The sequence below is a fragment of the Electrophorus electricus genome, chromosome 7 (genome assembly GCF_013358815.1).
Source record: "Electrophorus electricus isolate fEleEle1 chromosome 7, fEleEle1.pri, whole genome shotgun sequence".
NCBI classification, from domain to species: Eukaryota; Metazoa; Chordata; class Actinopteri; order Gymnotiformes; family Gymnotidae; genus Electrophorus; species Electrophorus electricus.
In genome coordinates this window covers 22,817,328-22,829,764 of record NC_049541.1, presented here as the reverse complement: position 1 = coordinate 22,829,764, position 12,437 = coordinate 22,817,328, and the positions used below count along the sequence as shown (strand labels likewise).

The 12,437-nt window shown below is 38.5% G+C and overlaps 2 protein-coding genes across 3 annotated transcripts in view; one reads left to right on the top strand and one right to left on the bottom strand.

Moving 5' to 3' along the window:
• The window catches only part of LOC113580633 (teashirt homolog 1-like), a 24,781-nt gene extending 20,437 nt beyond the window's left edge, over positions 1–4,344 (bottom strand). Inside the window, exons 1-2 of one of the 2 annotated variants that reach the window (XM_035528525.1) lie at positions 3,658–4,344; positions 3,407–3,493 (exon numbers count right to left, since the gene is read on the bottom strand). In XM_035528525.1, coding sequence (XP_035384418.1) covers positions 3,407–3,446 — 40 coding nt within the window. In that variant the 5' untranslated portion in view covers positions 3,447–3,493; positions 3,658–4,344. Of the gene's footprint in view, positions 1–3,406 lie in introns of both variants that reach the window. The other variant, XM_035528526.1, reaches the window with a different exon arrangement.
• A 1,062-nt stretch (positions 4,345–5,406) lies between these two features.
• On the top strand, positions 5,407–7,901 carry LOC113580622 (prostaglandin reductase 3). The gene is given in 5 exon segments (XM_027015306.2): positions 5,407–5,428; positions 6,736–6,920; positions 6,922–7,106; positions 7,108–7,197; positions 7,199–7,901. Coding segments are annotated over 5 exon segments (708 nt in total). The 3' UTR covers positions 7,425–7,901.
• The last annotated feature ends 4,536 nt before the right edge of the window (positions 7,902–12,437 follow it).

Below are 12,437 nucleotides of genomic sequence, written 5' to 3'. Positions count from 1 at the left end.
TCAACAGAAGAAAACAATGCATAAAAATATTCAAAATTAAAGCCGCCATTACATTTTTATTCCATTAAATGTACTGCTGGTGTTTTTTCATGCGATGTGTGCAGTGGAAAACGCAGACCCTCTCAGTAGCTTAGTTCCTAATGTAAATGTAATTATCCTGCTCCAAATGCAGTACAGATACAAAGGTGCCCATCGACAGAATAGAATTATGTCACCTGCTAATTATACTAACACTCCAATCAGCATAACCTCTACTGGAGCTCACAGAGGCTGACCACATACACATACATACACACATACACACACACTCCACACACATTCCACAGACATACACATTTTAAGTATAACAGTAGACACACACACACAAACACCTAAATATACAGTATTCAACTGCACAATTAATGAGCTCAATACTCTTGCACAAATACATACTTGATGTTCCAGAGTCTGCAGTAACACTAGAGGGTCCAGCATGAAAGCTCTTATAGAACATTTTAATAGAAGGACAGTGAGTATAGTGAGTGAGCCCAGTGTGTGAGCTCTCCAAGGGTAATCTAAATAGCATGAATGCTGGCTGAGATACACCAGTCAATTCACATCCTAATGTTATTTAGTGCTGTAGTCAAACAGGGAGAAGGATCAGATTAAAATGAGTTAATCAAGGTAAATACAGGAAATATAACTGTGGTTGAATTTTCTGCAAGTGAACTGTGTTAATAAAAAGGCATGCAAACCACTCACAGTACAAAAGCACTTAAAGTAAAACAGTTACAAAAATCTGTATTGTTATCAACCTCAAGCAAAGCCATGCACTAACACCCAGCACTGTGCTGAAACATACCAAATATACCAGATTAGCATGGGGCTCAAGAGTCATTTTTTTCAATGACACCCAAGAATTATTCCTTTATTTCACACAAAAAAGGATTCAATTATAAATGATCAATAGACCTCATCAGCACACTGAATTCCCAGAACTATTTCTTCACATGAAAATGTATTTAAGATTCGATTTCCATATAAATAGGAAAATCATTTGCAGCCAAATTCTATACTAAGTGCAATATTACAAAGTAAAAGTGAAACATACACAAAATCTCCTTAGTACATCTTAATGAAAAATACTTAATGCTACAAAAAAGAAACACAGCAGAGTATGAAAATGTATGGAAGGAAAGCATTTTATTTGCATGACTAGCACTGTAAGGAGTGTGCATGGAATTGTCTCTGGGCTTCATCTTGCACATACAGGAGAGGAATTAGTGAGGTCATTAACTTCCACTGTCTCAATGACAACATTAGGCAGCTAGTAAAATCCATTTGTCACATGCACAGACAACAAGGTTTGAAAATGTAAAGGGGAGGAGGAGTGATATTAACTTGATTATATCAAGGCACTTGCCAGGGTACGAATACACTCAATTTGTCAACATTAGTTGTTAAGGTCTGTCAAAAATCCATCAGCCTAACAGATAATTAAGTGTGCATCTAATGAAGAAAGGTGTTTCTTTTAGTCTTCCCCAACCATCCCACAATCCTACAGAAAACAGATCCACAGACAGAAATTCAGTCCACATCAAATAAAGAAAAGTTAACTTGCTTGCCTGCCTATCCCACCACACATTACGTCTAAACATGAAATGGAAAAAGAATGTAGTTCCAAACTCTACTAAATATCTCCACTAAATAAAATATAAATATAAATATCTAAAAGTAAAAATAACCACAACTATGCTACAACTAATAAGAAGAAGAAAGAAGAAACAATAGACAACTAAAAATACACACTAATATATTACTAGTCATTTCTTTATTCTTGCATGAATTAAATGATTTCTTTCCATTGTGTGCAGACAAAAGAAATAAACAAAATTGTTTAAATTAAAGTTGTTAAATGTTTAAATTGAAGTTGGAGCATCTGAATTTTGTGCTATGTTCATTTTGTAAGTGAATGTAAGCAAGGGAACTGCCTCAACTGCCCTCTGACTGAGCACTGTATGGCTGGATCAATACGAACTTGTGGACTTACAGTGACTCTGCTTCCTTAACTCATCACCCTGGCCATTAACTTGAAGTGATCTTTATAAGATGCTTACAAAACACAGACCCCACTGGACCACCAATGTTTAGTCAAAACATGATGTCCAGTATCCAAATCCCACCGCAACAGATCTGTAAACCTTTCAGCAGTAACATATAATGCCTGAAAGCACCTCCATCTCTTGAGTATACAGATATTTATTTATTCCACACGTAAGTTTCAAAGCATCACAGACTAGCCTCCCATTTAGAGTAGGTTACACTCCAAATTTCAAAATCTCTAAAATTCTATAGGTCTGAATGTATTTTGTTCACTCTGGTTGTTAATGCATAACTTCAAAGACAGAGCCTCATTAGCAGAGGGGTAAAAATCTGTGTATATACTCGTTTACATTTGTTAAAATGAGATGAAAGTGTCCAAGTCTAAATTACTAATCAAATATGATTGGGCTGACTGTACTAACTGTCCATAAACAAGGCAGTCAGAGATAGACACAGACAAAACTGAACACCATTTCTCAAAGTGGAATATAGAAGCTCAAGCTTGTGATTGTTGTGAATGGACCTGAAAAAGCAAAGAAACATTCTGAATATTAAAGCATAGTTGGCGTTTAGCAGGTGGTGTTATCCTTCACACCACTGCTAAAGCCTATTAGGCCAATCTCACGGTTTCTCTTACACACACAGGCTCGAGGTGAGTTTTCTTTTATTGAAGAATTTTTCCGCTCTTTTATAGGGGCGGAGAATTGTCCTCTGAATGGCTGAAACTGTCAGGAGCATGAGCGTCTCCGAACAGAGATTTATTAATGTTTATTAGAGATGAATAGATCAAAGGCTGCCCCATGACAGACGATCAATCACGTATCAAATCAAGGATGGCAATGCTCTAATAAAACAAGAAAAAGAGAAGCAGCTCACACTAGCCGCATTCTTTTGTCCCGTCTTTCCACGTGAATTATTGGTTTTTTTTCTGCCTCATGTCCTTTGATAAGCCATTCTAAGGTCTCATGTTGAACGTAAAAGAAGAGTTTAGCAAATAAGGCAATTCTACGATATGACCTTTACATATCAGTATACTAACAAATGAAATCAAACAACTCGACGCGGAAAAGTGTCTAAGCGTCTGAACCGTTGTTATTCTCTGTAGTAAAAGGTCCATCTGGTTCATAGGAACGCCGAGAAACTCTCACGATCCACTTTACTCAATTGTTCATGCAAGTTTTGTTTTCTTGGTGTTTACTTGAATACGATATGGTAAATGAAGGTTTAAAGCTAGTTGATATTGCCCTACTCTCAAAACAAGTTGGGATGCCTCCAGCGTGAAATGGTCGGTGGCTCGGTTAAACATCTCGCTGACGCCGCTTACCTGCAGATCGCCTCGGTTCTTGCTGCTTTCTCCTCGGCATTGTCACTGACCCTTTCCACCGTTCTTTTCATGCAGGAATGACATCAACTGTCAATCAAAGAAAGAAAAAATATCCTAAAACTTAACAACTATATTGACGAGCACTGTCCTTTTCTCGCGGACCGAACTTATTTCTTGGGTTTATTTGTCATCCCAAGTTGACCACCGCAACAAAGTATTAATAAGTGCGTAGTTACAAATCCTAAACATACCAGAAAAGACTTGAAAAAATATATAAGGGGAGGAAACAAAAAATGAATTTCGCCAACTCATTTCAGGCCGATGGATCATCTTCTGGGGGGTAAGCGTTTTCACTCACTATCCTCACTAGCCATCGGGAAAGGGTTATAATTTCCACGTTATTTTGCTATGAATTGTTCAAAGTCAACATAAAAAAACAAGTTATCCCAAAACTGAAAAAGAACTTATATAGTTATGCAGTTAAATGTCCTCTTAAAACTGTAGAAGTCTGAGAGAAATTTTGGAGAAATAGACAGGCATTATATGGTTAACGTCAGTCCGTCAGCACGCCACCTCGGCCGGATCAAGATTCGCTGTCATCAGATACTTTTCGCTCTTTCCTTTTGCGAGTGAGGAGGCTCGGCTTTGACTAACATTGTTAGTCGTCAGAAGAATTTTCAACACAGCTCTGAGTGCATGAAGACGCGGGATACCAGCGCGCACGAAAAACAAACAAGATACAGACATCCACCCTCCGAGGTCGAGATGGGCTAATTCCTCTTGAAACTCCTGGGCTGGAGCCCGGGTCTCGTCTGATCGGAGAAAAACGCGTTTGCGCCAGAAGCGTTTCAGACAGTCTCAGCTGATAGACAGACGCATCGAGTGGCTTTTCCTGCTTCGTTTACTCCTCCCCTCGCCCCACAAGCGTCACTCTGACAGTAAAACCTCCTTGTCAATCTTTTTAATTGTTTTGTTTTTCGCTACATCATGATTACAGTATGCTCTAGATAAGCAAACCTAAATCTATTTTGGCTACTAATTGTTCTTGTCAACAAACACGGGATAATCGTTTAGCAACAGAACTCTAGAAACACTTGTTATATAGGTTAGAATTGTTATCTGTTCGTATCTGCACGCGGTCAGCAAATACATTTTAATCCATTTGAATTAATTTGAATGCTTTACACGTTATATCATATTATAGCCTGCTTTATGTGTACTATAGCGCTAAACTTAATCCCCTAAACGCAGCTCATCTGAGGAAGCATGTTCACAATCTGGACATGCAACCCAAGAGCGCAACAGCTTTTAGGGGAGCCACGGATAAAGGTGACCTAATAACGCGGAGCAATGATGTAGGAGCAGGCACCAATAGATCTGTTCTCATCATTTCAGTTGCTTTAATGAAACACTTAGCAAACTAATCGATATTGCGTTTGAAAATCAAGATTGATTTGTTACACCTTACCAGTAGAGAAACAACTAACTTCGGAGGAGAGGAAGGGGAGGGACTCAACCATTCTGCAACAACTGTAGAATGTGCCGTTATACCTGACCAATATAGAGTTTTAGGTCCATTTGTTAAGACGTCTGACGAGTTAAACTGGCAGGACCGAGTACGTTACTACCGACACTTGTTTAGTCATTCGGTGAATCGCGACCGTCTGTAGTCAGTGAATGAAAGGCTGTTAGGCCACTGCAGACGGTGATAATCAGTGTGTTAACGTTTGCTATAAATTGTGTTGGTGCAATGTCCAGCTTGTTCCTACTGCGGAATTTGAAAACTTTGCTTGGTTGGCACCGGAGGACTCGCGTGCTTTTCGGAATACATTTGATAACAAAACGTTGTATCATTGATATGTCGTACTCTACGCACTTAATGGATTTTAAAGATTCGTCAATACCGAGTTCTATGCAAAAGCTGGTTGTAACGAAACTAAGCCAACATTTTAGAAAAGCGGTTTCCTTAAAAATTATCCCTGTTCCAACACGCGGCGACGATGACTTGCTTATTAGAAATCGGTAAGTTGGTTCTAAGTGGCGCCTATAACGAAGTCATATTAGTATTGCTTGAAAAACGACTTTATTATGGCACTAATGACGTGCCTTGCTTTTCCATTTTAAGCCTTTTAGGAAATTAGACTATTTAGACTTTATTGAACTTTAGACGAAAAAGATTCTCCTTGCGTTTAAGTGATAGCAAATTTACACTGAAAAAAGATCCACACATGTTTAAGAAACCAGCTCTTAGCTGCATATTTTTAGGTCCCTTAAACGTCCGAACAAAAATGTGACCTGATTTGCATTGTGTGGCGTTCAATAACAGTCAAGTGGAGTTAAATTTTATTTTCAAGGATAACCTAACAGTTGTGCCAGTCCGGCACTAGATAGGAGAAGAATGTGTAGGTCTTCCTTAGGTAGACCAGTGTCCAGATATGGATATATGGATATAGAGCCTATTCAAAGCCTTAGCGTGTGGGGAAAGAGAAACCAATTTGTCTATTCATATTACTAGGATTGCTGAAACAAGATTATTTAGCCATTATTTTCACCGGGGATGGATAACCTTAACCGCGAAAGGATGGCGTCGCTTCAGTCAGGTTTTAATTTGAACCACGCAGGAACACATGTAATTACTTTTGTGAAGATTGAGACCAACTTAATAAACAACTGAAATCAGGTCTGTTTGTACTTGTAGTGAAAATTTGCAGCATCGTCCCTTTGCCGATAAGGTTCCCCGTTTTCGTTTACATACGCTGATATTGTGCATTTTAGGTGTGTTAGTATGTAAATCAAGTTCCTCAGATGTGCCATGAAATTAAGTGGGAGCAGGAAAAAATGTCAGAAACACGTCTTTTGAACAGCTCTGCTGGCATTCATTGTTTAAAACGTAAATCACAAAGTCATATTATATCAGCATTATCACTTTGATCTTTATCATCTATCCATTTACAACAACTTTCCCTAGAATATATTTAATATTCTGAGTAATATTAAATATTAAAATAAATTGTATTTTGTCTTTGAAAACGTGACATGTTAAAGTTTATGATATGTATGTGACTGAACAAAATATATTTGATTCTTACCTATTAGATTTCTAATGTTTTAGAAAACGTTTCATTATTTGTATATTTATGGAGAAAACTAAGATATATGTAAAAGTTGATAATTATTTTTAATCTCATCTATCATCTTATTAGTACCTAGTGTACTTTTGGTAGAATAGAAATAAAGTAGACATGACCCCTACTTCTCCTCTAGGTTTAATACAGTTACTTGCATAGCTATATATGTCAGCAATTGGGCCTGTGCTGAATATGTGGTAGCTCCCACCAAAAAAGTGTTCCATGTGCTGGTGGCTAAACCTGAGCTGCTGGCTCTGATGGTGAGTGGAGCAACTGCACACATTGCCCTGCGGTACCTCGGAGAGCTCACTTGTGGTGAAACTGTCCTGGTATCGGCTGCAGGTGGGGGAACCAGCCAGTTTGCCAAAATGGCTGGCTGCCATGTGTTTGGGGACCTGCTCCTGAAATGAGAAGGCGGGATTTCTGAGGACCATTGGCTGTGATCGACCAATCAACTACAAGACTGAAGACATGGCCACTATATTGCACAAGGAGTATCCTAATGGGGTGGATGTAATCTATAAGTCTGTAGGAGGTAGCATGTTTGATCTGGCTGTGAATAGTTTGGCCACTATTGGTGATCAGCTTCATCTCTGGCTACCAGAGTGCCACTGGCCTGCAGTCTGTGAGAGGGGCCACTCTACCAGCAAAACTGCTTCAACAATTTCCTGCCTCACTTCTTGTCTGACTACAGTGAGTCTCTGCAGAGCATGCTGCAGCTACTGGCTTTGGGAAAATTGGTGTATGAGGTGGATGTCGGGGAGCAGGATAGTGGAGGCTGTTTTATGGGGCTGGAGTCCATTTACCAGGCAGTGGACTACATGTATGCTGGGAGAAATCTAGGCAAGGTTGTTGTAGAGTTGGCTCCACTCACAAACAGCAATCTATGATCCAACCCAGACATTCACAGTTCTTAGGTAAATGATTAAGAAAATTGAATTTTGTTTCATATTTTGAAATACTCAGTTGACAAAAATGCTTTGCACTACACTGTGTCATCAAAACTATTAAGCTAATGAAGAGATAATGAAGGGAATATCATTAGCATTGACTAATCTGCCAGCATCACATGGATTTTCTGGGTTGATTTGCCTAACTGCACCCTGCCATGAATTCAATCTGAAAAAAATATCTCTGTATTTTGTTTGAATCATTAAGTAGCCCTATGTAAGTGTCATCTGTAAAGTCAGGGATGTTTAATGTAGCAGCCATTCAATAATAATGTTGGTTTTAATGTATGTTTAGAAATTTCCATAATAGGGAGCAATTTCATATTTTTGTATGAATTTTAAGATAAAGTATCACTTCAAGATGTTTCAATTATGATAGAAAGCTCTTAAATAAATTAATTTTCATTTAAAGTCAAATTGTGGCTGACTATGGCCTCCTGAGTATTTGCATCCTGTAATCCAAAATTGTTTGTGTTGAGGAATAGTTTTTGTTTGAATTTTCAGTGACTTTTTCATAGTCTCTGGAAAATGGGATTACATATTTATGTCTGGACATATGCTAGTGTAGAGGAACAGGTCCAGCTCCACCTGGCCATGCTGGCAAGCTACGGCTGCCTGCTCACTGAAGGTGAAGGGCCATTTCCTGCTCCAGGTGTCCATTTGGAGTCCCTCACTATGGGAACGACTATGCAGGTGTGACCCCAGCAGGTAGCTTTGCTGCTGAACAGTACAACAGACACTCAGCCCTCAACAACAAAAATGGACTAATATTTTTACATTTGTGCCATTTTAACATCTTTCATGATGTTACAAGGAAAAAGTCTAATTAAAGAGGGCTCAGAAACACACTAATGAAAGAGCTCCCCTGCCACTATGTGTCTCTTCAATTAGCTCACAAGTTGATGCGTTGGCCTCATGGGACACCTGCACCAGCTTACATTAGTGCACCTTTACATACCAATTAGTGTGCAACAGCTCCACATGCAAAACAACAGATAAATTGGCTTTTGGCTGCTGCTGGTTTTAGGACACACAACTGGGATATAGCCACATCCAGAAATGTGCAGTCCTTGCTGCATGTATCCTATAGTGTTGTGTGGGGTAGAGTCCTTTCCATGACTAACTTGGTTGTAACTCTGGACCTGTTATTGATCATCATTAGTCTCAGGGACAAATACAATTATATTGTAACTTGATAAATATTTTGCTAATTATGGATTCAGTAATCACGATGAAGATAACTGCCCTAACATAATGTGTGATCAAGCGTAGACATGCAATAAAACCTAGACAAACCAAGCATCAGTTACCTTAGCATCAGAACTCAAGTATATATGCAGTTAGAACTGAAGTATTTAAAACAGGGTAAACAGAAACAAAACCTGTTCTGTTTGACTTTGCAGGTGGTCTCACTTTTCATAACAACACAAAAAAGGTTGCCCCTTTTGAGTGCCCCTTTCTTCTGGCATGCCTCTGTGTATAAAAATAGTAAGAATAACCATTTTATAGGTATACCTATAATAATAAAAATGTGTAGGTATTATTAAGATATTAATACATGCAGGCATAATTTATAGGTTCTGTAGATTTCAAATTAAAATAAAATTGCACAAGAATGTAAGTGGGGGCATAATAAAACACAAAATAATTTTAAAATGTTTTTCCCTTTGAATTAACAATAATAGTCATTCCAATTATTATTGTTGTTCTTTGTTGTTGTAAATAATAAACATTAACTATACAGGTGTTTCCATTAATACACACAAATGATCATAAACATGTTTGAAATGGACTGGAAAAAAAAATCGAAAGATTAGGAAAAAAAATAATTCATAAGAAATCTTTATACTGTTTAATGAGAAATAATATCATAGTTTAAAAACAATAATTTGAAGATGTTTCTCTTTTTAAGTCCTAAAAGCAAACATCTCAGCTAAACTGAACAGCCTTTTTATGCTGTAAGTAGAAACGCCATCCTTTCAACACTGCCAGTTGCTGACCATGTCTTCCTCTTTCTGCCTCCTTCTTTCCTCCACACAGCGGCCATGATGACCAAGGACATAGCAGAGTCAGTGAGGCATAGGGATGGGACGTTGTTCATCAGGGTGCATTGTAATAGAAGCCTCCTGGTGACAGTGGTCATCAGCGCAGCAAAGCAAAAGGACCCATAAACATTATATGACAGATGGCCAAGAGGACAGGCAGAGACAGACAGAAGAAGTGAGAGAGGAGGAGGGAGACTGACAGAGAGAAAAAAGGATAGAAAGAGACAGACTTGAAAGTGGGGGGAGTGTGTATAGTTCTCACTCTGTCTCTCTCTGTCTGTGTGTGTGTGTGTGTGTGTGTGTGTGTGTGTGTGTGATAGGACACTGAGCAAAAAGTGTTTTTATGATGTAGACAAATAGAGGTTGTCCACAGACCCAGAAGCCATCAGACAAACGAACATAATAAATGCTCCAGATCTCAAAGCAAAACTGCCAACATAATGACTGCTCCAGATCTCAAAGCAAGCCAGCCAATGTGATTACTCCTCCAGCTCTCAGGACACTGAGGCAGACAAACCAACATGACATCTGCTCCAGTTATCACTGTTACGCATAAAATTGGGCTTTCTGTCAACCAGTTCACAACTTAAAATCACCTGAAAAATGAGTTACACTGGTGGTTTCATATTTCTGCACTGATTTAAAAATCCATGTATATATTTGAAGCAGTGTTATAATAAACACCATTGGAGGAGACATTTCATTCTTAGGAAAGATCTTTAAAGAGATGTTTTTGGTTTTTTTTCAATTACAAGATTACTTAACCAGCATAGAAAACCAGCATAGAAAACCAGCATAGAAACTGCACTAACTAAAGTCCAAAATGATCTTAGGCTAAACTGTGATACCAGTAACCTGTCTATGCTGATTCTTCTTGACCTTTGTTCTGCATTTGACACAGTGGAATATTATATACTGGAAGATGGTTGGTCTAACTGGTATTGTTTTGAATTGGTTCCAGTCTTTTATCTAACTAATTGAAAGTACTATGTCTCACTGGGTGAGAGCAGATCTAAACACTACATGCTTTCCTGTAGTTTCCCCCAGGGTTCAATATTGGGATCGGCACTCTTTAACCTCTTTATGCTTCCATTGGCCTTTATTTGTGTGACAGTGGCATGCGCTAACAAAAAAACAGGAAGCAAATGAGAATCCAAAATCAGTAATATATTTAATGAAACCAAAAGAAAAAGGCACTTTACACAGGGAAACATGCAACCAGATGACAATAATCTACACAAAGGACTGTAAACAGGAATTAATTAAGTAGAAATCAGGGCAAGGAATGGATCAAGGCACAGGTGGGACAAAGGAGTGAATAACTAGACACAGGTGGACAGACTTAGGCCGAGGAATGGCAGGAGGGGTGGGTAAAACAGGGAGGAATAAGACAGAGAACACATGGCTATTAAGGGACAACATACAAAGGACCACATGGTGCACGGCACCACGTGGGGAGAACGACACAGACAAGGGGGCCAGCTACAGTTTTTTATACTTTTATATTGTGTACTGTGCAGTATCTATTCTTTTAATTTGCATGTTTGTTTTATTTGTTTTAATAATCTTATTGTCTAAGAAGCACTTTGTAAACTGTTTTAAAAAGTGCTATATAAATAAATTAAAAGTTTTATTATTATTATAAGACAACCTCTTAGATACCATAGAAAGATGTGTATCACTGGCCTGTTAATGTAACCAACAGGATGAGCTCATGACTGCCTGCTCTGGAACAGTGCCTGAGAGAGTTCTGAATTTGTGGGTAATGCAAGTAACCAAGGTAGTAATATAGGGTTACTATAGGTGAATTTCAGGTTGGTAGAATACTGCCTGCTTAAAAATGCTAATTTAATATATTTCTGTGAAGCTGCAGAGAGATCTGTCATTTGCTAATGCAATTCACAGGTAATCCCATGTCAGTGTGACATTGTGGAGCCAAGACCAGTGAAGCACATACAGAGAGGGTGGTAGTTTGTTGTAGTGAAAACATTAAAGAGAACAGAAACTGTTGAAACATTGAGGGGGAAGTGAGCAAATGAAATACACACAATAAGCAGCAGATTCAGCTCAGTGCAGCAGAAGTGTGTATGTTCATGTGTATGTGTGTGTGAGAGAGAGATTCATGTGAAGGGTCTTTCTATATGAGGTTGGGGTATATTTTGAAGGGTGTATTCATGTGGGATGTGAGTCTGAGGGGTCTCTGTGTGTGTGTGTGTGTGTGTGTGTGTGTGTGTGTGTGTGTGTGCATGCATTTGACAAGTGAATGAATATGAGGCTTATGCAGAGTGCAAATAACAATGGGGGAGGTGCATGGTCAATGTTTTTCTCCAGGGCATAAAGCGTACCCGGTACAGTGCATGCACATGCTTTAGTGAAGTGAAGTCTTTCAGTCCTTACAGTATCTTGCTTGTTTAATGTCTACAGTGATGAAGATGACGATGATAAATCTATTACACCAGCTCATGGGACACATACCACACAACAAGACACACTGTCATGGTCTATCAGTTGTCAACACTTTATTAAAAGTCCAAGCATATTATGGAGAATAGTATGGTATGATCCTTGTGCATCCCATCAGTTTCTGAAAGTACTGTTTGCCTCAATATTTGGTATAATGGCATAATATATTTAAGTGCACTCTCCTTGCTTCCTAAACTCTTTGTGTGTAGGTCCTGCTTACTCATCAGAGAGTTACATAGAGACCATGTCAATAAAGGTATTAGAATAAAATCTAAAACTTGCTTTCGAGATTCATTGCCCACACCTCTTCTTAAAGAAATTCTACTGGTAGTTTGTCCTCTACTAATCAGTCCTCTACTAAATATAATAAACTTCTCCCTGATTGGCTATGCTCCTAAATCATTCAAATTAGCAGTCATGAAACCACTCATAAAGAAATCTAACC